The following is a 27,262-nucleotide window of genomic DNA, read 5'->3' as shown; positions in this document are numbered from 1 at the left end:
ACAGGGATAAACTGAGAGATGAACAAGCCCTTATTCAAATTAGCAAACTGTTAAACTTCTAACCCTTCTAAAATCCTACCATTAAGAATAATGCTTATATAATATAAAAAAAATTTAAAAAAAAAAAAAAAAAAAAAACACAACATCTCGCTGGGATGTGTTGAAGGAATTTCGGAGTTATTACCACAAAGTGACACTGGTCAGGATTGAAAAATTTTGCCTGGTCTGAAGAGTGAAAACTGGCTTCGGTGGGAAAAGGATCAAATGAAAGAAGGTAAAAAGTTTCAGCTAGAATCACAAACCGTTTTTGTAGTCATTTATGATGCAGTACAAAAGGTGGCTAGAAACAAGAAATACCAGTCTTCCATATATACGGCCTTTTTAGATCCATTCCTACTGGCAACTGGCATTGAACAGTAATCAGTTGGAAACATTACCTGTTCAAATCTGGTTATAAAATCTGCAGCACAGCTGTCATGTGTGACATTACCCTTAGTCTATGGTCACACACTAAAATCCAAATTAAAAAATGGTTTTGGATATGCTTCCAGTAAGTTTACTGTTGAACTTAAAGATAAAAAAAAAAATAACATATGGTGCTTTTTTTCCGGATTATTATTATAAATTCCATGGTGCTTTACAGATATCATCACTGTCCCCATTGAGGCTCACAATCTAAATTCCTTATTAGTATGTATTTGGAGTGAGGGAAGAAACTGGAGAATCCGGAGGAAACCCACGCTGATGTTGTCCTTAGTGGAAACTGAACCCATGACCCCAGATCTGCAAAGAAAACGTGCTAAGCACTGAGCCACTTAAGCCATTTTCTTGGGAAAAAAAAAATTTAAAGATTTGGTCACTGATACAGGGAAAATTATAATATATACTGTATATCTCTGGAAAAAATTGAGACCACTGCAAAATGTTCAGTTTGTCTGACTTTTCTCTTTAGGCTGTGCTCACACGTAGCGTTTTTTTTCGCGGATTTGCCAAAAAATCCGCTCAAAAAACGCTTAAAATAAGCTTCCCATTCATTTCTATGCATTTTGCACTTTGTGCATATTGATGCGTTTTTTACCGCGAATAATACGGTTTGCGGTAAAAACGCAGCATGCTCATTAATTTTGTGGAAAATTCCGCGATTCAAGCTATTTTCTATGGGTCTGGAAACGCGCTGAAAAAAACGCACATTTTTTCGCCAAAAACGCGCAGAAAAAAGGCTTGTTTTCTGGGAAGGGAGTCCGGTTTTTACGCAGCAATTTCTGCATACGTGTGCACATAGCCTTATAGTTATATTTATCAGTAAAATGTAAATTGCTCTTTTATTCTATAAACTACTGACATGTCTCCGAATTTCCAAGCACTAAATTTTGTATTTATTTTCAGAAATTGAGAAATGGTCAAAATAACAAAAAAAATGCAGTGCTTGCAGACCTCAAATAATGCTGACAAAACAAGTTCATAATCATTTAGAAACAACAATACTAATGTTTTAACTCAGGAAGAGTTCAGAAATCAATATTTTGTGGAATAACCATAAATTTTAATCAGGTTTCACGTGTCTTGGCATGCTTTCCACCAGTCTTTCACACTGCTCCTGGTGCAAAAATGTAAGCAGTTCTACTTTGTAGGCTTGTGACGATCCATCTTCCTCTTGATTTCATTCCAGAAATTTTTCAATGGAGTTCAGGTCTGGAGAATGGGGCATGACAGGGTTTTGATGTGGTGGTCTCTTAATTTTTTTTGCCAGAGCTATATACACACACACACACTTTAGCAGTTCAAATGATACAAGATAATTTTTTCCTTCTAATAACATCCAACAACTAATTTGCCCGAAATATCAAGTCTCATACACAAGTATTACATGTTTTTCACAACGCATACAAAAATATTACCCTATATGACTCAATCGCTCCCCAGATTTTTTTCCCTTTGTAATGAATATAAAGGATGGCATGCGTAATGTGCTTACAGGAGCTCTGTGGGGGGCATGTTCAGATGGTGGAATGCCATTCCTGGAGGCTTTCAAGTCTGAAAGCTGTAAATGATTAGCTTCTTTTATAAAGACATTATTTTAGATATGCCACTTGACTAAAAGGAAACACTAAATAAGATGACATTTAACACCTAATATACCATTGGGATCACTGATTAATAGTCAAAAAAAGTAAATGTTGTTCCAGCTTCTTATAAAATTCAATTTTAACAAAATTTATGACAGACATGAGGTAACATGATAAATGGCTACGCGTTTAGAACACAAAGTGTACTTTTGTGAGCAGGGTTGGGATGCAGTAACAGACAGGAAGCAGAGCAAGGGTTAACAATTTTAAATGAACAGGGGGTTAACTCCTCGCAGGGAGGTGAATGGTTAAAGGAAGGAATAGATGGTTCAATTGCAAAGGATAATGTAGAGTTAATGAACAAGGTAAGGTCCTGCTGGTAACAGCAGATCGTCTTCTGGCGGCAGCGGTCGGTCTCCAGCACCTTCTGCTGAGTCCCTAGTCCATAAGGATATGCGGCCGAAACAAACGAGGCCGCAGCAATATCAGGGTCCAACGTGAGCCGCGCAGGTATAAACTGGAAAGGTAGGCCATAAATGTCTGTCCAGTACCCGATTCTCTCTATGCGGTACATGCGCTATACTCACGGTCACAAAACACACGGTACCTCGCTCTCTGGCAGTTACCGGGCACACTGCGCTTCTCTCTCTGGAATCCCAGTTGGTGACGGCGGGAGTGTACAGACCTGGGCCGGCGCAGTCCCAGTGCTCGAGGGACAGAGCAATCTTCTCTCCCTGCTGCGCGCCGCCTGTTCCTGCCAAGACTGACTGCTTCCGCGCGCGCTATGTCGGCTGCCCCTTAGCCACACCCCCTGCTTCCGAGTGCAAAGGTCTGTCCGGTCTCTTACTCTTTCCCCCAGACAGAGGAGACAGCCCCGACAGTTCCGGATCCAGCACAGGACAGGTACCCACGGCCCGGTTCTCCTCCTTACAGTTTTTCAAGCTACACGTACTAAAACCTCTAACATGCTGTAACATTTGGCTGCTACGTTTTTGACGCTGCATAAACACGCAGCGTAAAACCGCAGCAATTCCTGAATTCTCATGTAGACATCACTGATCATAAGTGAAAAAAATACTGACCAATTTTTATCAGGTTTGGTGGATCAGATTTACATAATTTTTTTCATTAGTGGTTCATCAGTTTTACTTGTATGGAGAAACAAAGGGAAAACACGAAATATGGGCAACACTAAAATGCAACTGGGAAAAAGTATGTATGAAAAAAAGATGTCAAAACAAGGATCTCCAAGAAAATACATAATCAACAGGAAAGCCAAACAAAATATTGAAGAAAAAAAAAAAACCCACTGGTTAAAAAAAAAAAAAAAGCACAAATGGCTGTGATACACATCTAACGGACCACTGCACAGAGATGCCTAAAAGATCACATGTGCAAAAGGCAACGTACTGTTGAGGGGAATATACTGTAGTAAACTCCTGTAAGTAAGATATATGTGATGAACGGTGCATAAGACATATGGCTACAATAGCCTGTATGAAATAACAGGATTTTGGTTGCTTACCGTAAAATCTGTCTTCATTGGGGGACACAGAAACCATGGGTGTGTGCTGCTTTCACTAGGAGGTTGTCACTATGCATGAAAAAAATGTTAAGGCCGAGTTCACACATGGCGTTTTTTTCGCGTTTCCGCGGCGGTTTTAACCACGCGATTTTGCCGCGAAAACGCGAAAAATAAGCATCCCATGCATTCCTATGGGATTCTGCAATGCTGTGCTAATGCTGCGGTTTTTACCGCGGCGGAATCGCTTGGCGGTAAAAAACGCAGCATGCTCATTAATTTGCGGAATCGCGTCGATCCCGCACCCATAGGAATGCACTGTTCCGCTTACCTCCCGCATGTGGCTGTGCCCACCATGCGAAAAGTAAGCAGAACATTTGCGGATGGTACCCACGGTCCAGAGGAGAGGAGACTGTCCTCCGGGCTTTGGGTACCATATCCCTGTAAAAAATAGAATTTAAAATAAAAAATATTGTTATTCTTACCTTCCGGTGTCCCGCACAGCATTCCCGCCTCTCTCCACGCTCCCGTTCCCAGTAAGCCTTTGCGAAAATGCCCGCGATGGCGTCCGTTCTCGCGGGATCGCGAAGTCTCGCGGTCATCGCGAATTACCGCGAGACATCGCGATCCCGCGTGAACTGACGTCATCGCGGGCATTTTCGCAAAGGATAACTGGCAACGGATGCGCGGGACGTCGGAAGGTAAGAATAACACCATTTTTTATTTTTTTTTTTTTAACATTTTATCTTTTACTACTGATGCTGCATAGACGGCCTCAGTAGTAAAAAGCTGGTCACACTCGTCAAACACTATGTTTGACGAGTGTGACCAACCTGTCAATCAGTTCTCCAAGCGATGCTACAGATCGCTTGGAAAACGCTAGCATTTTGCAAGCTAAATACGCTTGCAAAATGCTAGTTTTTCCGCGGGAATTTAAAATGCGATTTTCTCGCGGAATGGAATTCCGGAATTCTCGCTGTAATTTCCGCGAGAGTTCCGGTACGTGTGCACTTAGCCTAACTCCACCACCGCAGTATACACCCCTCCGACAGGCTATAGGACAATCAGTTAGTGAAAAAGCAGTAGGAGGAGACATCATGTAAGTCAATCATATAATTATTACAGATAAAATCATGGGAGGGCGCTGTGTCCCCCAATGAAGACTCTGAGAAACAGATTTTACGGTAAGCAACCAAAATCCTGTTTTCTCTTTTGTCTCATTGGGGGACACAGAAACCGTGGGACGTCCAAAAGCAGTCCCTGGGGTGGGAAAAGACAAACTTCCTTCAGGTCGGAGAACTCACCACTGCCGCCTGCAAGATTCTTCTGCCTAGACTGGCGTCTGCTGAAGCATAGGTATGGACCGTATAGAACCTGAAAAGGTATGCACGGTCGACCATGTGACAGCCTTGCCCAACTGCATGGCTGATACCCTGTTGTGTACCGCCCAGGAGGCGCCCACCGCCCGGGTTGAATGGGCCTTGACCCCAGCAGGGGACACCCTGTCCTTCACCCGGTAGGCTTCCAGAATTGCCATTCTGATCCAGCGGGCAATTGTTGCCTTACAGGCCGGCCTCTTCTCACCCCATTGGGGATAACAAAGAGCGAGACCGCCTTCCTGAGGGAGCGGTCCTGGCCAGATAGACCCTTATCGCCCTGACCAGGTTTAGCTTATTCAAAGAATGCTCCAGAGGATGGGTTGGAGCGGAACAAAATGACGGAAGGATTATATCCTCGTTCAGGTGGAAGGCCGATACCACCTTGGGAAGAAAGTTAGGAGGCCGCAAAACAACCTTGTCCTGGTGCATAATTAGGAATGGAGGGCAACAGGACAATGCCGCTAATTCTTAAACCTGCCTAATAGAGGTGATGGCTACGAGAAATACCACCTTCCAGGACAACAAAGACATGGGAGTTTCCTGGAGGGGTTCGAAGAGTGAACCTGTCAAGGCTTCCAAGACCGAGTTAAGATCCCCTGGAGTCACAGGAGATCTGTAAGGAGGGGCAGCATGTGCCACTCCTTGCAGAAAGGTCTTAACCTGTAAGCGGGAGGCCAAATTTCTTTGAAAAAGAATAGAGAGAGCAGATACCTGGCCTTTCAAGGAACTTAGAGCCAGACCTCCATCTATCCCTGCCTGGAGAAAAGCTAGGACAGATCCCAGGGAACGGAGCATAGGTGTGATGTGATTAAAGACTCACACCAGCCAAAATAGGCCTTCCAGGCTCAATAATAGACCCTGGAGGAGGATGGCCTCCTAGCCTGGATTATTGTATTATTGACTCCGAAACGGTCCGAAAATCCCAGGATTAATGGTCCGAAAATCCCGCTGCTCTCAGAATTGTGGTTTCAACGGCCATGCCGTCCAATTGAGCGACTGAGAATTCAGGTGGTAAAACGGCCCCTGAGCCAGAAGATCTGGTCTGTCGGGGAGTCTCCAGGGGGTGCCTGCGAGAAGATTCATAATTTCTGCGAACCAGGACCTCCTGGGCCAGTATGGGGCGATCAATATGACCGGCACCCCTTCTGCCTTGATATTCTTTAGCAGTCTGGGCAGGAGAGGAAGGGCAGGGAACAGGTAAGGGAGTCTTAACTGTGTCCAGGGAATGACCAGCGCATCGACCCCTATTGCTAGAGGATCGCGGTATCTTGGGACAAACTGTTGGACCCTTCTATTCTTTCGCGATGCCAGGAGGTCCACGTCTGGAGTCCCCCATAGCTGGCATATCTGACGGATCACGTCCTGGTGTAAGGACCATTCTCTTGCCGCGAGCCCCTCCCGACTGAGGAAGTCAGCGGCCGTGTTGTCTGTGCCGGGAATGAAAACTGCCAAAATTGCCGGAATTGCAGTTTCTGCTCAGTTGAAGATTCTGGATACCTCGGCCAGTGCCCGGGAACTTCTGGTTCCCCCTTGGTGACTGATGTATGCCACCGCCGTGGCATTGTCCGCTTGAATCCATACTGGCTGGTTGTTGAGGTATCTTTCCCAATGTAGAAGTGCTAGAAAGACCGACCTCAGTTTTAGAATGTTGATTGATTGTGAGGATTCTTGCCTCGACCATCGTCCCTGGACTGTCAGGTGACGGAATACCGGACCCCAGCCCAGGGGACTGGCATCTGTAGTTACTACCTGTCAATGGACAGGGGGAAAAGGCCATCCCCGATGAACGAGGGGGGAGGTCAGCCACCACTTGAGGGACTCCCTGGTCTGAATGGAAGGGAGGAAGGGGCGATCCAGTGAAGAGAAGGACCTGTCCCACTGAAGGAGGATGTTCCTCTGTAGTATCCTGGAACGGAACAGGGCAAAGGGTATTGCTTCAAAAGCGGTCACCATCCTTCCCAGGACTCTCATGGCAGCACGAAAGGAAAGAAGCCAGAATTTCAACAGAGCGAATTCCCTGCTGGAGGGTAATCCACTTTCTTTCTGGGAGAAAGACCCTCGAGCGGCGGGTGTTGATTACCACTCCTAAGAATTCTAGGCGTTGTGTTGGCGTTAGGTGAGATTTCTCCCTGTTTATGATCCAACCAAACTGGGACAGCGTGTTTATAATTACCGCTAGATTTTCCTGGGCCTGAGCGAAGGAGGGGGCTTTGACGAGAAAGTCGTCGAAATATGGAACCAATATTATGCCTCTGACTCTTAATATAGCTACCATCGCTGCCACAATCCTTGTGAAAATTCTGGGGGCTGTTGCCAGCCCAAATGGCAGGGCCACAAACTGGAAATGCTGCTTTTGAACAGTAAAATGCAGAAACCTCTCATGTTCCTGAAAAATGGGGATGTGTAGGTAGGCGTCCCGGATGGAACATAGGAATTCCTGATCCTCCATAGACGTAATTACCGACCGAATCGATTCCATCCTGAAATGGCATAAGCGGACCCATCTGTTTAGCCTTTTGAGGTCTAGTATGTGACGAACTGAGCCATTCTTTTTTGGTATCACAAACAGGTTTGAGTAAAAGCCGGCAAAACGTTTCTGCTCGGGAATGGGGACGATTACTCCTGCGTTGAGGAGAGAGTCAATTGCCGCAGAAAAACCTAGAGCCCTAGCAGCATCCTCTGGTTGCGATAGAAAGAAGCGATCTCGCGGACGCACGTTGAAGTCTATCTTGCATCCTGTCGATACTACCTCCTTTACCCAGATATCCTCTACTGAACTCTGCCAGACATCAATGAAGAGGAGAAGGCGGCCTCCTAGTCAGGGAAGTACTGGAAAGGGAGTTGGACTCCCTGCTGGCGTCAGGCTCAAGTGGCTCTGCCCGGCCCTGACCTGGTAGTTCTGCTGTTGGAACTGCGGGAATGCCATGAAGGGGTGGCCCGAAAGGATACCTTCCTCTTATCTCTCAGTGCTTGCGATCTTTGTGAGCCCTGAGCATAAGTGCCTGTGGCTGGGGTACGGCGAAAGGGCTGAGCCCTATGTTTGAAAACATATCGACGAGGCTTGGCCTGGGGGAGAAGGAAGCGTGTACCCCCCGTTGCATCCTTACTGATTTGATCTAGCATTGACCCAAAGAGCCGGGTGCCCTAAAACAGCACATTGGTCAGTGATTTCTTTGAGGACAAATCAGCGTGCCAAGCCTTTAGCCAGACCGTCCGCCGGACGGCTACCATGTTACTGGATGCTTGATCTGCGCAAGACGTGGCATCCAGGGCTGCTGATGCCATATACCTCACGGTATAGGAGATTTGATCTGCGAATTCCGCCAGTTCCGCTGGAGGTGCCCCGGCCATTATGCCCTGTCTAAGCTGTTTGGCCCATTCTATAACAGACTTAGCTACCCAAGCTGAGGCAAAGGCTGGACACAATGTGGCAGCTGCTGCCTCAAAGGTGGATTTTGACAGGGATTCTATCCTATCATTGGGATCTTTTAGGGCTGCCCCACTGGCGAGTGGGAGGACTGTATTGGTAGTGAGTCTGGACACTGGTGGATCCACCGAAGGGGAGGCGGTCCAGTTGGCGGTGAGATCTGGAGGGAAGGGATATAGAATCCCAAAACGACTTTCTCTCTGAAATCGCCTGGTCGGGTTTTCCCTTTCCCTGGCCAACACCTCCTCAAAATCCTTGTGGAAAGCGAAAACACTAGAGGGGTACTTATGACGCTTAAATGAAAAAGCCTGATCATTAGGTTTTGATGTGGCGTCCCCAATGTTAAAGGTCTCATTGACTGCGGCAATGAGGCCCTGAACCATATCCTTGACCTGGGACTGTTCTGGCCCATACTCAGAACCCTCCTCCGAGTGCATCTCCGATAATGCCTCGCCTGATTCCAGGGATGAGGACCAGGAGGAGGCAGACGGCCAGAGGAATTCAGGTGGTGATATGTAGTGAGAAGGGGACCTGGGTTGATGGTCCTGTCTAAACCTTTTACGGCCTCTAGAAGGCCCAAAAGGAGGCTCCTTTGGTGCTCCTATGTCCACTGGAGTTTGAAGTGGCAATCTGTTAAGCGCCGTTACCAAGATCTGTGATACCCTGGTAAGGTCAGCCACGGACTTGGATAAGGACGAGGCCCATCCTGGACACTCGCTGTCTCCCGTGGCGATGGATGGCCCCTGGTCGGCAGGCAAGGTGCTTCTTCCTGCTCCAGGGGTAATGTGGGAGCTCTGACATGTAAAACGGGGGGGCTGCACCTGCTCTCTAGCGTAGGTGACACCGTAAGTCTGCTGCAATCTGAGCAGAGTGCCGAGGACTGACCTGAAGGAAGCATGACATTGCATTTGGTACATACAAAATATTTGACCAAGGTCACTGAAGCGGATGAGGAGCGGGAAAGCTCTCCCTTGGGCATACTCACAGGTTTTACCTGGTGCCGACCGCCGGGGGTAGAAAGCGGAGTGAGTGAGCAACCTGTAGTGCAGTATTCACATACCCACGACCTGTGTGCCCGCCGCAGCTGCCGCCCGAAGGCTGATGAGGGTGAGAGAGAGAGCGGTGAACAGCCCTGCCTAGAAGCCTTATGAAATCCCCACCTGGAAGCGGTGGGCGGGGCCCTGCTCTAGCCTCCTGGAGCCCCAAGATGGCGCTGGTACAGGAAGAGGAAGCCGGGGGGAGGAGCCTGCCGGAAGCCGGAATCTAGCGTCGGCCTTGCTGGGCTCCTGCTGGAGCCCAGGGCCATAACACCACCCCAGGAGGAGGCTGGAACCACACTGTACCGCATGCTTGAAAGTAAGTGTTGGCTCTTAACATAAGTATAGAGCCCTGGGCTGTAAGCCCAAGCTGATTACAGCTGTCACATTCAGCCAGAGCGGCTGGTAAGCAGATCATACAACGCTGCAGCCTCTTACCTCCAGTTCACCCCGTAACAGGGGTCGGTTATCTGCATGAAAAGATTGCTGTCCCAAACCTTATCTGCAGGGCGTCTCTCTCGATCATCAGGCTGTGGTGGGCGAGTGATGGGAGACGAAGGTCAGGACCAGGAGCTGCCACCTGAACACAAGTCCTGTGTTAGGGGATAGGGTCCTGCCCATGGGATTCATGAGGATACGAGGTGGCAGTACACGCCGTACTCATGATCCCGGTGTGGGATTACAGATGTAGCAGCTCTACTCTGTATCCCTTCATGGTTACCTGAAAAGGAATGACGAACATTGAGGTAGGCATGGGTCTGCAAGAGACCCCTGTCCACCTCCTGCTGACACTAAGCAAAACTGATTGTCCTACAGCCTGTCGGAGGGGTGCATACCGCGGAGGCAGAGTTAACTTTTTTCATGCATAGTGTCAACCTCCTAGTGACAGCAGCACACACCCACGGTTTCTGTGACCCCCAATGAGACAAAAGAGAAATACATAAACCTTAATTACAAAAAGTTGCACAAGACATATGAATATAAATCCTATACAATTAATTTTTTATATTGAATCCTAAAAAAAAAAAAGGAAAAAAAGATAGCAATGTGCAATATGGTTGAGCATGTATTGTCCATACAATGAAAAGCATAAAAAAAAAAAATATCGAATGTATAACCCCATACAATGACATAAAAAAAAAAAGCATACACTGGCACAAAAGTAAAAAATCTGAACATGTGGTCCCTTAATTCAATAAAGTTTGATGACAATCGTTAGTGCGCGTCTGCATCTGAAGTAGTATCACACATCCACCATGGAATGCATGGCTTAGACATCGATGCCACAGGAAAGTAGAGATATGCACAAAAGTCATGAGTGGAGTGTACAACCAGAGCAGGCTCAGAAGCTTGGATAGTCTTAAAGGGAATCGGTCACCCTTTTTTTTCGACTATGAGCTGCCGCCACCGACATCAGGGGCTTATGTAATGCTGTAGATAAGCCCCCGATGTAACCTGAAAGAGAAGAAAAAAAAAAAAAAAAAAGAGATTATACTCAGCCAGGGATCCGGTCTGGTGCCTCCCATCTTCATACGATGTCGTCCTCTTTCCTTTCCGTCGCGGCTCCTGCGCAGGCACACTGCTCTGCCCTCAACAGGGCAGATCAGTGAGCCTGCGCCACGACAGGAAGTAAAGAAGAGGACGTCACCGTTAGAAGATGGGAGGCGCCGGACCGAAACACCCATCGGACTAAGACCGGACCGCCCCCCGGTGAGTATAATCTAAAGGGCCTGTCACACTAAGCGATATTGCTAGCAATATCCCTATAATTTGTGACGTTATAGCGATATTGCTAGCGATATCGCTGTGTCCGATACTTACCTACGACCCGCTCCCCCGCTGGTTATCGCTGATCGCGCGAGAACGTCCAGGACTGTTTCTTGTCGTCAGCTTCCTGTGGAGAGACGAGCGTGGACGCGGGCGGGAGGACGTCAGGATCGCCTAGTGTCACAGGTAAGTAGCGACCCCCGACCCCTGCGATGAAGCTGGTGAGATCTGCCTGTGTGGCAGCTCACTAGCGACCACTTAGCGATGTACCAGCGATCCTGACCACGTCATATCGCTGGTCGGGATCGCTGGTACATCGCTAAGTGTGACAGTACCTTAACTCCTTTTTCTTATCTTTCATGTTACATCGGGGGCTTATCTACAGCATTACAGAATGTTGTTGATAAGCCCCTGATGTCAGTGGCGGCAGCTCAGTCGAAAAAAAGGGTGACATTCCCTTTAAGATTTAGTCCATCCATAATACCTACTGTCACGCTTGCATAGTAGGTTTTCACATTAGGTATATGGCGGATATGAACATGAATGAAATGAAGTTATGAAGTTACCGTAATGAACTTTGTTTTATTCATCAAAAACACAGAAAAATACATGGTTGTATTTTTTGCATTCATTGCTTTCTGTAGGTGAAAAAAAGGTTACAAAACCGCTGTAGGAATTGAGCTGTTGCAAATGTTAAAAACGCTCCAGTTTTCCAATTAGGTGAAGATAAAAAAAACAAGCGTGTGCATGAGATTTCTGAAAGCTCATAGCTTTTGCTGGAACTGTAAAAAGCAGCTTTTAGATTACATTAAAAAAATAGCAAAAAAATACCATGTGAGCCTAAGGCCTGTTTCACACATCCGTTTTTCCCCATCAGTCAAAATTCGCCATTTTGAAAAAAAAAAAAAAAAAAACACGGATCCGCGGGTTTTTTTGGCGGATCCCTTTTTTTCCCCCATTGACTTGTATTAATGGCGGATCATGACGGATGGTCATCCGTTCGATCCTTTTTTTACGGATCCGCCAAGATTTTGCCATCCGCTGAGCGGACAGGACGGACAATGAAACTTTTTTTCCCTGCCCGGATCCGCATTTTCTATTGCGCATGCCCAGGAGAAATGCCTGTGTCAGAAACTTAACCATAAACTTAGTTCTAGTGTCTGAAAAAAATCTCTCTCTCAGCGGTTCCTTTAAAATTCTTCTTTCACCGGATCCGTTAAAACAACGGTCCGCTGCCACACTTTGTGGTCAGTAAAGGAACGGATCCGTTGTCAGCCATTTTAGCGGATTTTAACTGACGGAAAAAACTGATGTGTGAAGCAGGCCTAAGGTGTTTTGAAGAGCTGGATAATTCTGTTAACCCATGGGCATCTCGTGATGTCCAAAGTGTTAGCATAGCAGTGGATTTCCAACAAAGGCGCTCAGGTATAAAATCAGTCGGCTTGCGCAGCCAAAACAATAAATAAGTGGACAAGGGAGCAATCCACGGATAACACGGAGGGGGGAGAAGTCAAACTCTAATGAACAGGTTTGACATGTCATACATTGTTTCTTTTCTTCTAACGTACTAAATCCTAAAAAATTAAAAAATAAAAGTACATATTTGGTAACTCACTTATATTGCATGAGAAAACAGCAATAAGAAGAAAAAATGGAATAAGCAATGGGGGAACTGCTTTTTTTTTTTTTTTTTTTTTTAAAGAAAAAAAGTCTGCGGATCAGAGGCAACTGTTTAGGAACAATTTAGTATTTTTCTGCCATTATGAATCACATAAAATCAATTTCCAATGTGTTGACGTACTCTGGCGTGTAACAATTAGTTACCAAGAATGACCAGCATATGATAAATGTAAAAATTAGTCACTGTACACTAGCACCTGCCCTCGGGTACAACCAATCTTTTCAATCAATATAATGTGTCACATCTCATTGCAATAAAAGGATAAAATATTCTGTTCTCATAGTCCAGGACTGTACTACAAGCAATGTCTGATCACCAAGTCTGGACTAGGAGAGTCCAACATATTGTGGTCACATTTACATAGAAACAGGAGGCAATACAAAAGGAGAAATTAAGAGACATTGACAAAATAAGAATAAAAGAACAGCACAATGATGATTAAAAAGGTAAATCAGAGGTTTCCAGAAATCTCACAGAAAGGGAAGACGCACCTCCAGTGAAAACAGGTAGCAAAATCCCATCATACCCATGTCGCATGGGATGTCAACCATCAAAACCCCATCAGACACAGTGTTGGAGAGTGTTGGAGAGTGTTGGAGAAAGGTCTCATTCACACATCTGTGTTTAAACCCGATACGTGAAAAAAAATTAGACTGGAGTCAGTGTATGATCCATGCGTCCATTTTTACCATCAGTGTGTTGTCAGTCTTTTTCATGGATGGATAAATTCCAAGGCTTCTCCTATCCTTTGCAATTTTAACCCCTCTCTGACATCCGACGTACTATCCTGTCCATGAAACCTGGGCCTGTCTTGTCCATGGACGGGATAGAACGTAATGCCCTTTAATGCGACACTGTGACTTAAGTCGTGCTCATCGCATTAAAATTTTGATGCCACCTTACCTGTAGGAAGATTGTGTCCTTATCCCGGGGGCTTTCCCCGCCCACCCGGCCTCTCGATAGCTGTGATTGTTCAATTCTGAACAGCTAATCGCAGCCTCTCATTGTTTCAGCCAATCAGATTGACAGAAACAGCAAGGTCCCAAGCTAGGATCAAGTACCGATGTACGCGATCCTAGGCCGATGCCAGGCATCGGCCAGACCTGGTCAGATTGGCACGATCGACGCAGTGTCACCACGCAGTGCCCTGCTGGTACCTGCCTGGATCGGTGCTTGCCAAACGCGACATGGCATCCAGTCTTAATTCCAGCCAATTTTGGTTTGAAAAAGTCAAACGGCGCTCCTTCCCTTCCGAGCCCTGCCGTGCACCTAAACAGTGGATTTCTCCCACATATGGAGTATCGGCGTACTCAGGAGAAATTGCACAACAACTTTATCTGTTCATTTTCTCCTTTTACCCTTGTGAAAATAAAATAATTTTTGCGACTAAAAAAGTTGTGTTCATTTTTTTCCTTCCAAGTTGCTTCTGCTCCTGTGAAACACTTGAAGGGTTAATAAACTTCTTGAATGTGGTTTTGATCTGCTTGAGGGGTGCAGTTTTTAGAATGGTGTCACTTTTGGTTATTTTCTGCCATATAGACCCCTCAAAGTGACTTCAGATATGAGGTGGTCCTAAAAAAAAAAAAAAATGGTTTTGTAAATTTTGTTGTAAAAATGAGAAATCGTTGGTCAACTTTTAACCCTTATAACTGCCTAACAAAAAAAAGTTTTCGTTTCCAAAATTGTGCTGACGTAGAGTAGACATGTGGGAAATGTTATTTATTAACCATTTTGTGTGACATATTTCTCTGTTTAAGGGCATAAAAATACAAAATTTCCAAAATTTGCCATATTTCCGTCATAGCGAAGAAATTTTACCACTAACGTGAAGTACAATATGTCATGAAAAAACAGTCTCAAAATTGCCATGATCCGTTTAAGCATTCCAGAGTTATTACCTCATAAAGGGACAGTGGTCAGAACTGTAAAAATTGGCCCGGTCATTAACGTGCAAACCACCCTTGGGGGTAAAGGGGTTAAATACGGACAGCACATGGATGCCATCCAGGTGCTGTGTGTTTTTCCCAGACCCATAGACGTTTTTCGCACTTTTAATCCGCAATAGGGGCAAAAGACAGACGTCTTTCCATGAGTTTTGCATGAGTACACGATCTGTGAAAAACACAGACAGGTGAAGAGCCCCATAGACTATAATGGGTACATGTATCCGTGAACACAAAACACTTACATGCAACAAGTGATGTCTGAATGAGGTCTAAGACATTGACAGAACCTCAGGTGAACAATGAAGAAATGAGGAAGTTCTTAGGAGTAACTTCTATCATAACCATGTCCAAAACATGTGCCTTGTAAAATATATTTCTGTAATGTTTCATTAATGATTAACACTGCGTTAATAAGTTTTATTATAATCTTTTATAACACAAAATAGAATTAAACGTCAAGAGCTTATAACAAATACAAATAGAAAGAGGAGTGATGTAGTTTACAAGCTCATATTTTCTAGGACTGCTATTCGATGTAACCTTTAGAGGTAGAAATAACTACTCTTTTAGGGAGCAATAAAAATTCTATTTCTGTAGGGCAAATATCAAACTACAATAGTAAAATTCTTTAAATGCAAAACATCATATCAGAATAGAATTCTCAGATAACCTGGAGTCTTACAAAAAAATAAGCAGAAGTAATTACCGAACAAGCCATTGGGAAATAATTACTAGGCTACGTTAATACATTGTGTCCACTTCTCCACTTCGTGGTTTTATTTTTTTGCAACTGAGGTAAAATTATGTTTTTTTGTAGTAATTCTGGCAAAAAAAAAAAAACAATCTGGTTGAAACTTGTGAACGCTGCCTTAGTAAAAAGTGATAACATTCAAACAGAATGTTGTGTTGCCAGAAAAGCTGAGCTGTGAAGGTATGGACTCCACAAAACCTCTCAAGGTGTCCTGTGGTATGTGACGCACAGATATCAGCAGCAAATCCTTTAACATTTGTGATTTGTGAGATGAGACATCCATGGATGAGATTTCTTCCAGTACATCTCATAAATGATTGTTTGCAGAGACCTGGGAAAAGTGCAGGCCATGTCAATATCTTGAAATCTTTGTGATGTTTCTTTAAACCATTTCTAGTAACTTTACGCAGTATGTCAGAAAGTGTAATCTTATTAGAAGAGGGCACTAGCATTAAGGAATACTGCTTTCAAACATGGCTGGGCTTTGTCTGCAACATTTACATACAGTAGGGGATGTGTCAAAGTATAATTCACCACGCAGAGTGCCATTCTGCCATTGTCAACTTGCCCCTTCCCAAAGAGGATCCTGGCATCATATCTTCCCCAGCCATTTGCATGATGTAATAGAAAACATGATTTCATTGCTGTGTGGTCCAGCTCAGATGCTCACATGTCCATTGTAGGTGCTTTCAGAGGAGATCAGTATCCGCTCTCTGACCAGTCTGTAGCTAAACAGAATGGTGCAATTCAATACATGTACTGACATCTATCAAAGTCAGCAGCAACTTTTTAGAAATGTATTCCTCTAGTAGCTCTTCAGTGTGTGTGATCATGCCAGAAAGGCTAACATTTTCTCTGAACTGGCATAAATGAGACTCGGACACCCGACCTCATCACTACCGGTTTGTCCTTCCCTGGACCAAATTTGGTAGAAGCTAAGTGAGAACTCCGCACAACTTGTCATCTTGAAGATACTTTGACCCAGTTATTGAAATCTGGGCTTGTCCTTGAACATTTTTCCCTCTTCTAACATGGCAAGAACTGATTATTTTCCAATATTTCTAATAATCCCCTGACAGCTATTATTGTTCAGAGCAGTGAGTTCCCAAAAATAGACAACCTCTTTTCGTAAAATTTATATCAGTCCTGTCTATAGTACTAGCCTAGACTTATGACTAATTTTATAAAATAAGGAAACCATCAAGTTAGTATTTTCCTCCCAGTGGGCCCTGGTTAAGACATGCAGTAAACACTTCCTAATTAGGAAGGCAATGACTTAAAATTTCCAACAAATTATCAATTAATAAAAATAGTCAAAGTGGAAGATTGCGGAAAATCACTTGATGGTCCTGTCATTTGAGTATAATCAAAGCAAAACTAAAGAAGCATGAGAGCGTGTCATGTCCTGATTAAATAGTGTCTACAGAGAATGAAGAGGCTGCTGAAACCTCAGTAAATATAATTCACAACACCTAATTGTCTGGAAAATCATATATTCCAGCACCTCCTAATCCAAATGTGTGAGATCTTCACTTTACTTATTCTAATTTCATGTAACCAACCCTCAGACCACCATATGTAACAGCTCAGACCCTACACAACTGATGGAAAAAAAATCACGCAATTAAGACATTTTATCTACGAGCTCCCATAGTAAAAGCCCATCCATCGAATTGTCCCAGCAAACAATAAAACATGAAAAAAAAAAAAAAAGAAAAAAAAAACCTTGTATTCTGTACACGAAACTCCCCTCTATAGCATGAATACCTGCACACCAGCCTATTTAATTGTAAATTGATTTTGCCGTCTCGCCCCATCCCACATTTCATTGTCTATACATTCTTCAGTAGCTGAGTAAACCCGCCAGACATATAAACTTTACAGCTTTCTTTCCTTATTCAGTATAGGATCCAGCAGATTGTTTGCATTTCATGGCTGAGCCATTCCTGCACTAGGAAATATGTACAAGTTTCACCATTTATCATACAATTGTGTAGCATGCCTCATTCCCTGACAAAAAGCAGAGGACTATAGGAACGCAATGTCCCTGAAAGCAATTCTCACAGCACATAGCATCTTACCTCTATCCATCTTTGCGCTTCGGAAAATGCCAAATCACAAGACATTTCTGAGTGCTCATTCCACTCCATGACAATCTAAGGAATAGAGAAATAGATACCGTAGTTTAGAAAAGGAGCAGATGATTGAATTTTAGACTGATCATAAAACAATCTGTCTGCAGCAAATTTCACAGTTACTTTTGGGTTGCAAATCACCACCATTTTTAAGATCTCTGCTTACTGTCAGTGGAAACATTCTTTTTTTCTATGCAGACCTATGCCACTTTATCACTTCTGACACCAGTAGATTTGCTCAAACTGTATGTATCCTAAGTAGAGTTGAGCGAATTTGTTCGGATTTGGTTGTCAAATCTGAATTTGCCGTATTCGTGCCATATTAGCACCCTATTTGTGCCAAACGTTTGTTTGATGCTCGCTTCCGAACATATTCAGTAATTTCTACTCCCATTGACTAATGACGTATTCAATATTCGCTGCCGATCATATTCGGAACCGAATTCAAACAAATTCGCTCAATTCTAATCCTAAGCAATCCACCAAAATAAGCTGAGGTCCACCTGCATCCTGATTCATCAAGGTGTTTGACAGTATTCTAGAGTGAAATGTTGAAAAATGTTTGCACAACTTAAAAGTCTGTGAAACAAATTGAAACTCTGCATTTTTATGCCAGTCTGTCTATTCCATCAATATGGGCAGAGCTTGGGCAGGATAGGGTGTGCGAAAGCCCGCTCTGCAAATTCATCAAAATTTCCACCATTTTAGTGGCATGAATCACAGCAGAAACATACTCCAAGTTCTGCATGAAATAAAAGTATAATTTGCTTCCGCCAGAAATGTCAAGATGTAACTAATTTACCAAGCATACAACTATTAATAAATTGGGTGCATCTTACTCTAGCAGTGCTCAACGCCAGTTCTAATGAATCAGACCTATTGTGTTTTTAATCGTCAGGGAATTCGTCATTAACATCATATCCCACATGGTTTTATAGTAATGTTGGGCAAAAAGATTTGCAGAGCAGCATTAGTCTAAGTGGTAGACTAGACCTCAGGGAACCTCCATCAACCTCCTGGCATCCCTGGAGCCTTTTCTCATAAATAGACCCAGCATGGTGTTATGCAGCAATATGTGCTGACCCTACAAGTCAGAAGAGGCATTAGGGATGCCAGCAGTTCGGAGGAAGTTTGTAGGGCTCTGATCCAGCAGCCACAGACAAAGCAATGTTGCGCTGGACCAGAACCCTGCAAACCTGTTTGCTCTACTGTACCACATTGATAATGAAATTACCAGGTAATGAATACCTCTATGGCCAAAAAGAAATGCTGCAGTGCTGACACATCTCATTCTGAATGTACATGCAAATGAGGCAGAAAGTGATTTGGTGTGGAACAAAGATCATGAGTACATCAGTCTCCTTCATTATCCCCTGCCTGGCACCACATACTTTCCTTGGTTAACAGCTAAACCCTCTGCTGCATTAGGCTTTTGGCCTGTGGAGAGCAGAGATATCAACCATGAAGACGACATTGCCACCGGGTGGGGAGTAAAGAAAAAAAAAAAACTGAACCACTTGCTGCACATTGGACCACCCCTAACATACTTTCCAATTCACCACCTGACAGCACGATGGAGGACGTCCTTCTTATCCTCATTGGGACAGGAAACAAGGGTTAAAAGGACCCTCCCCTTACCACCCTTCAGTGTTTATTCCTGTCCAAATGAGGATAGGAATGACGAGAGCTTCTATTCCTGGCTGTACAGGGCAGATTGGTGAGGATCGGGGGGCCCAGCCTTCCTTTCCAGCCTTAAGAGATATGCGGCTGACACCCCTACTAAGGGTCCCTCAGCATACCTGAGGGTTTGGCCGCTTCCCCCTACCCTGGGGCTCTTGGCTCAGGATGCTTTGCCTCCGGCATGCTGCGGTTCCCGGGGCGTACTCCCGGCAGCGGGGGATCTGGGCACTCGCACTTCCGGACGCGTCCTCCCTATGCTTCCGGGTCGCAGACGGCATCAGCCTATACTGCGGCAGCGTCACCTCTGCAGGCCGGGCAGAGGACTTCTGGGTCGCGGTCAGCGGTGCTCTCCAGCGTGCGTTCCAGGAGGCCGGCTCTACAGGACGGTATTGTATGAATAGGGTCATTTGCGTCGTGCAGGCTGCCCTACTGTGAACAAGGAGTGCTTCCATTAGCTAGTATGGAGGATCCCACTAAGACAAAGCCAGGTGCGCATGAGTAGGCTTCCAAAGCATTACCACCATTAACTCCTTCCCTACATTTAGAAACACATAGCCTGTACGCTGTGTATTCTAGGGGGAGAAACCTGCCTTGACAGCTGCTAAGAAGGATAACAACAAAATCGGAAATAAATAAAAAAAAATGCCCCATCTGTACTGCTAAGCTACCTGAGACCTGGCAGAAGCACCTCTGCGATGCTTGTACTATGAAGATTGTCAGAGAGGAACAAACCTCCTTAATGGCCAATACGAGTTCCATCATAAGGCAGGAGGTCCAAGCTTCTATATCAGGCCTAGGGTACCCCAAGACCTCGCGATCGGAACCTCAGGGATCTCGGAAGAGACTGAGGGAGTCTGTCATATCCTCTGAAGACGAATTATCATTGGAATCCGACCAAGAGGAGGGGGAAGCCCTTAGCGATCCACCGGAAGAGGAGGGGGGGGGGAGCGGTATCCTTTTTCATCCAGGGACACAGATGAACCCCAAAAGCCCGCTCTGTCCAGGACGAAATGTTCGGCGGTCTACGTTCTCAGCTGAGTAGGGTGTTCTCGGTGAATGCCCACATCCGCTCCATGATCCTGGAGGAATGGGAGGACGCAGAAAAAAGGTTGGTGATCCCAAGAGACTTCAGATTCCATTCACCGTTTGATTCGGAAGATGTCAAGGCCTGGGAAGAAGTTCCCAAAATAGATGTCCCCATGGCCAAGGTGGCGAAAAGCCTGGAGGAGTCTATGAATAGGAAAGCAGATGGACTTCTGAAAATAACCTGGGAGACCTCAGCAGCCATAATACGGGCCAACATTGCCGCAACATCGGTGGCTCACTCTATGAACTTATGGGTAGAGGACTTGGAAGAGCATTTAAGAGCCAAGATTCCCAGAGACACTATTCTTAAATCCTTGCCCCTCCTAAAGCTAGCGACCGGCTTCATGGCTGACGCATCGGCTGAGTAGGTACGATTCGCAGCCAGAAATGGGTCATTGTCCAACGCAGCTAGAAGCGCTATTTGGCTAAAGATCTGGTCAGGGGACACTCAATCTAAAAATAAACTTTGCTCCATCCCCTTCTCAGGGGGAAAAGTGTTTAGGCCCATTCTAGATGACATTCTAAACAAAGCCTCAGATAAAAAGAAAGGGTTTCCCGAAAAGAGGCCAAAGAAATACCAGCCCTTTTGTAGGCCCCGGCCTAGTCAGAAGTCAGACTACAAGGGAAAGGGGCAGACGGGTAGGTGGAGTTACCCCAAAGGAGGGAAGGGTAGAGTTTCCATCTTTTCAGGCTCAGGTTCACATAGAAAATGACGCCGTCGCAATAGGGGGTTGGGAAAAAGTATCTCAAAATCCATGGGTTTTACAGACCGACTCCCAAGGTTACAAGGTAGAGTTCGTCTGTACACCCCCAGAGAGGTTCGTGATAACCAACCCTTGCTTTCCCTCAACTTCCCCGATATGGTCGGACATTCAGGACCTATTGAGAATTGGGGCTATAGTCCTGGTTCCCGTTCAGGAGAAGGGCAGAGGTTATTACTCAAGCCTCTTCTCAATGAACAAAATCTTCAGGAGAAACCAGGGCAAGAATAAATCTCAGACCCCCTGAACAAATGCGTAAGGTACAAGAGATTCAAGATGGAGTCCATAAGGTTCACAATTCACCTCATAGACAAGGATATGGTGATGTGCACTATAGATTTGAAAAGTGCATACTATCACATCCCGATTCACGAATCCTACCAGAGATATCTGAGGTTTGCCCTGAGAGTTCGGGGGACGGTCTGTCACTACCAGTTTTGGTGCCATCCCTTCGGCCTAGCTTCAGCCCCCAGGGTGTTTACCAAACTAAAGGTAGAAGTGGTCGCCTATCTGAGAAATCGTGACATCACAATTATGCCTTATTTAGACGACTTCCTGGTAGTGGCCAATTCCAGAGAACAGCTCAGGGCCGATTGCCATACGTCTATCTCCACACTGCAGAATCTAGGATGGATCATAAACTGGGAGAGATTGAACCTGGTCCCAGAGCCAAGGATAACATTTCTGGGGTTTTTTGCTAGACTCCCATTTGAGAACATCTTTCTTACCAGATGAAAAACAGACGGTGATAGTAGAAAGGATTCACCAGTTCGCAAGAAACCTCTGCTCTATCAGGGAAGCAATGAAGATTCTGGGACTGATGACATCTTGCATCCCTTGCGTGAGGTGGACCATTCCAGGAAACCTCCAGACTGGAGTTCCGTGGATTCTCTAACGTGTGTCATCATCACCACCGAAGCAATTCAGACAGGCTGGGGCAGTCACGTGGAAGGAAGATACTTCCAAGGAGAATGGAGCCCAGAGAAAAAATCCAAGTCCTCGAATTTCAGAGAGTTATACGCAGTGTGGAAAGTGCTTCTCCAAGTTCGGTTGCTGGTCAAAGGCAAGCATAAAAAATTTTTAATCCTACAATACGACTGCAGTAGCATTTCTGCATCACCAAGGAGGTCCAAAGCATCTGGCACTACAGCATCTGGAAAAGCAGATCTTCAGATGGGCAGAAGGTTCTGTCCTATCAATCTCAGCAGTATATCTAGAAGGAGATAAAAACCAGGTGGCAGATTTTCTGAGCAGGAAGAAAGTAGCCTCCACAGAGTGGGAATTGAACAATGATGTGTTCAGCGTGTTGTGCCAACGCTGGGGGAGACCAGATGTGGATCTGTTCGCCACCAGAGAAAATGCAAAAGTCAGAACATTTTTCTCTCTAGATCCTCTGGACGGTTCAGCAGGACTCGATGCTCTATCCCAGCCATTAGAAGAGGGCCTCTTATATGCATTCCCACCTGTTCCTCTGATTCCGAGAATTCTCAGGAAAATACACGACGAAAGGGCGACGGTTAACTTAGTAGTGCCCTTCTGGCCGAAGAGGAGCTGGTTTCCTCTGCTGAGGAAGTTGTCGAGGGAAGACCCCATCCTACTGCCAAGGAGGGAAGATCTCCACCAAGGCCCAGTTGTCAATCACAACCCGAACTTTCTCCAACTCTCAGCCTGGATCCTGAATGGGAGGGTCCTGAAGTCCAGAGGTCTGTCTGATGAAGTGATCTCCACGCTTCAAGCAAGTAGGAAACCAGTGACCTCCGCCATTTACAACAAAATATGGAAACGATTCTGCAGTTATTGTGCAGAGGAGTCAGTAGATTCTACCCGTCTAAACATCCTTGACTTCCTGCAGTCAGGATTTAAGAAAGGTCTTAGACCCAGTAGCCTGAGGGTGCAGATGTTGGCCCTTAGTGTATTCTTTGACTCTACTCTGGCCTTGCACCCCTGGATAGCTAGGTTTTCCAAAGCCATACAGAGGCTGAAACCTTTGATACGAAAGTCGGTTCCACCATGGGATCTTAATCTGGTCCTTAATGCCTTGTGTAAACACCCATATGATCTATTAGAGGATATGGTATTAGTAAACTTTCACTCAAAACTGCCTTCTTGGTTGCGATTATGTCAGCAAAAAGACTAGGGGAACTACAAGCCCCGTCTATTCGGAACCCATACTTGCAAGTGTTTGAAGATCGTTTAGTCTTGAGGCTCGACCCAGCCTTTCTCCCTACGGTTGTTTCAAACTCAAACATAAATCAGGAAGTTGTGCTTCCCTCATTCTGCAAACACACTAGAAACCCAAAAGAACGAGCCTAACCTAGACGTTAGGAAGACGGTTCTCAAATACGAGGCAACAAAGGGTTGGAGGCAGGACAAAAATTTGTTTGTACAGTACGGGGGTACAAACAAAGGTAGTAAGGCAACAATCAAAAGGTGGATCAGATCCATGAGAAGTCTAGCTTACGAAGCCCAGGGAAGTTCTCCTCTGGGATATTCTCAGATCCCATTCTACTAGGGCTATGGCTATGGCCACTTCATGGGCAGAAAAAGGGGGAGCTTCAGCAGACCAAATTTGAAGGGCCAACTTGGTCTAGTCTTAGCACCTTTTCTAGACACTATAAGCTGGAGATAGTCTCAGGGCAATTAGCCTTCGGTAGGAAGGTTCTTCAGGCAGTAGTCCCGCCCTAGACTATCATCCTTTGGTACTTCTCCATGGTGCTCTCCGGTGGTGAACTGGAAAACGGTAATTAGTCCTACCGGTGATTCTATTTCCAGGAATCCATCCTGACAGCACTACTAGTTCCCTCCCTACTGCAAATATTCTATACTGATGTGACGTAACGCTTGTATAAGATTTTTTAATAAAATTTCTTTTGCATCCATCCAGATGTGGTTCTTTGGAAAGACACTGAAAGGTGGTAAGGGGAGGGTCCTTTTAACCTCTTGTTTCCTGTCCCAATGAGGATAAGAAGGACGTCCTCCATGGTGCTGTCAGGATGGATTCCTAGAAATACAATCACCGGTAGGTCTAATTACCATTTTCAGTTTCATTACCATATATTTTCAGGGAATGATTTCTCAGCACTGAAGCATCACTTTGGGGGCATAGAGGTATACAATAATTTCTATCTTCAAGACCTACACTGCCTGGATACATTTTAGGGAACCTAACATCTGATTCATGCTACCTGAACCAAGGGCAGCATAGATCAGACACTGGCTGAATTATTGTAGTTGCATAGGTTTTAACCTGAAATGCTATGATGTTTCTATACTTTGAAAAGACTGCTGGCAACCACGTGTATAGGCTGACTAGTCCGAGGCTGGCACTGGCAGCTTCTCCCTGACCCACTTCTCTAGAATGGCAGGTCTGCTCACAATACATACACATAGGGAGAGAACCGCCAGTCTATGGGTGCAGGGAGGGGTGACTCCTCTGTAGACTAGCCAGTCTGGTCAGCTGGTTTTTCCAATTATGTACTGTATAATTTCAAACACTGGTATACTTCAGAGTAAAACATGCACGACTGCAATAAAGAAGCTAGTAAGTGATAAGTGCTGCCCGTGGGTCGAACAGAATGAATCTACTGTCAGATTCCATTTAAAGAGATATGACATCACGTTACGAGCTATGGCATTAATATAGTTCATGAAAAGAGCAAAACAACTCACAGACATTTAATCACTTTGCTTACAATGTTACTACACTAATTACTACGTGATTAGACAAATCAATTCTCAGGACCTAGACTATCTGGAGCTGAACACTGTTGCCAGTATTAACAAGGAGATAGCTATCAGGTAAGGGCCCCGTCACACATAGCAATCTCGCTAGCGAGATCACTGCTGAGTCACAACTTTTGTGACACAACAGCGATCTCACCAGCGAGATCGCTGTGTGTGACAGCGATCAGCGACCGGCCCCCCTGCCGGTATCGCTGATCGCTGCTAGAAACCTCTGGACATTTTTTTCGTCGCTGATCTCCCGCTGGCCAGCACGCATCGCTGTGTGTGACAGGCGGGAGACCAGCGATCAGTTGTAAAATAATTAAAAAAATAAATAATTATTATTCTCACCTTCCGGCGTCCCGCGCAGTCTTCCCGCCTCTTTCCACACTCCCAGTAATCCTTTGCAAGAATGACCACGAGACTTCGCGATCCCGCGAGAACGGACGTCATCACAGTAATTCTCGCAAAGGATTACTGGGACCGGAGCGTGGAGAGAGGCGGGAATGCTGCGCGGGACGTCGGAAGGTGAGAACAACAATATTTTTTATTTTAATTCTATTTTTGACACGAATATGGCATCAGCGCTAACGAGCGCGGCGTTGCTGTGCTAATCGCTGGTGAAGCTGTCTGTGTGACAGCTCACCAGCGATCACATAGCGACTTACCAGCGATCCTGACACATTGATATCGTTGTCGGGATCGCTGGTAAGTCGCTATGTGTGACTCCAGCTTAAGTGACTATGCAGTTATCACCCAATCAACATGCATGTCATTTCTCTGGAAGGAGGAGAAGCGTGAAGCTGCAGGACACTGCATACATTTTGAAAGGTATGCTTAACACAACAACAAACATGCCAAAAAATTGAATACTGCTGTGTATGTGTTGCTCACAGAATATAAGATATTTTCAAAACTGTATATTTACAGCATGTTCTTTCACAAGCAGAATGTACTTTATATTTCAATAACTGTTCTTTTAGATCACTCCAATGTTGGGGTTGCATGGTACAATGTACCCAAGTGCCATGCATCCTTAGTTACCAAGCTACATTTTCTAAATCTGTGCCCCTTTATGTGCTAAAAACTCTTGAATGGTCTAACATATCTTTGGGATTCTGACAATATTTTTTCGTGACACATTGTAGTTTATGTTAGTGGTAAACTTAAGGGTATGTGCCCACGGTCAGTAAACGGTGCGGGCTGGACGCTGCGTACACCGCAGCGTCCAGGTGTTACAGCATAGTGGATGGGATTTCAAGAAATCGCATGTCCACTATGCGTGCTGAGATGCCTGCGGATCACCCGTGGAGATGGACATTCGCGGCGTGTCTTTCCAGACCGCAGCATGACTATTTATCTTGCAGAGACTCGAGTCTCCACAAGATAAATTTCACCTGTACATGTGCTGTGTCCAAAGCGCTGCCGATTCCTGAACGTGGGCACATACCCTAAGTCGTTGTGTCTGAAGAGAAGTGATGAGAAAATGGAAACGGTCTTAGGAGCGCAGGAAAGAGACTCAGACAAGAGATGGGGTTAAACCACAACGCGTTTCGACGGAGAATCCGTCTTCATCAGGTGAGAGTTCCACCTGATGAAGACGGATTCTCCGTCGAAACGCGTTGTGGTTTAACCCCATCTCTTGTCTGAGTCTCTTTCCTGCACTCCTAAGACCGTTTCCATTTTCTCATTGCTCCTATCCTCCATTGGAGGTTTTCGACTGGAGCTGCGGTGGAGACCTGACATTTTTGTCTGCCCCTGGGTTGCTTCCTAAGCGCTCCTCTATGACCGCTTATCACTGACTCTTATTGAAGAGAAGTGATGTCATTCACAAAAAAACAGAACTGCACTGGATCCTGAAGAAGGCAGCATTGGGCAAGTAATTTGCATGTAGTGTGTGTCTGGTAATATACGGTAAACACAGATTTAGTTAAAGAAAAAAAAAAAAAAAAAAAAAAAAACTTACCAAATGTAAGGTCAAAGTTGAGCACCAATTTTCCATTTTTTATTTACATTTTTTCTAGAAACTTATGAAGTAACTTTCAGTGGCTCACATATTGGATAACCCACAAAATGTTTACCACTTTAAAAACAGCACCCCTCAAATTATTCAAAACTGCTGTCAATTTGTTAACTCTTCATGTGCTTCACTGGAATTAACGCAAAATAGAATGAATGTAATGAAAAATTATATGTTTTCCACTAAAATGTTGCTTATATTCTAACAGGCCATCATAGCTGGAAAAACCTGAGGACAATACTTGGCCTCAGATTGCCACTAAAGTGGTTGTCCAGCACTTT

The 27,262-nt window shown here is 45.0% G+C and overlaps 1 protein-coding gene across 6 annotated transcripts in view; it reads right to left on the bottom strand.

Moving 5' to 3' along the window:
• Nucleotides 1-27,262, bottom strand: part of LMO7 (LIM domain 7) — a 251,676-nt gene that overhangs the window by 216,118 nt on the left and 8,296 nt on the right. For all 6 annotated transcript variants that reach the window (XM_073580396.1, XM_073580397.1, XM_073580401.1 and 3 more), the window contains exon 2: nucleotides 17,658-17,732. In XM_073580396.1, coding sequence (XP_073436497.1) covers nucleotides 17,658-17,726 — 69 coding nt within the window. In that variant the 5' untranslated portion in view covers nucleotides 17,727-17,732. The remainder of the gene's footprint in view (nucleotides 1-17,657; nucleotides 17,733-27,262) is intronic.

This window comes from Dendrobates tinctorius, unplaced genomic scaffold, assembly GCF_039654945.1.
Source record: "Dendrobates tinctorius isolate UK_male_01 unplaced genomic scaffold, ASM3965494v1 ptg000064l, whole genome shotgun sequence".
NCBI lineage: Eukaryota > Metazoa > Chordata > Amphibia > Anura > Dendrobatidae > Dendrobates > Dendrobates tinctorius.
The sequence above is the reverse complement of the archived record's forward strand: the minus strand, read 5'-3'. Positions and strand labels throughout refer to the sequence as shown.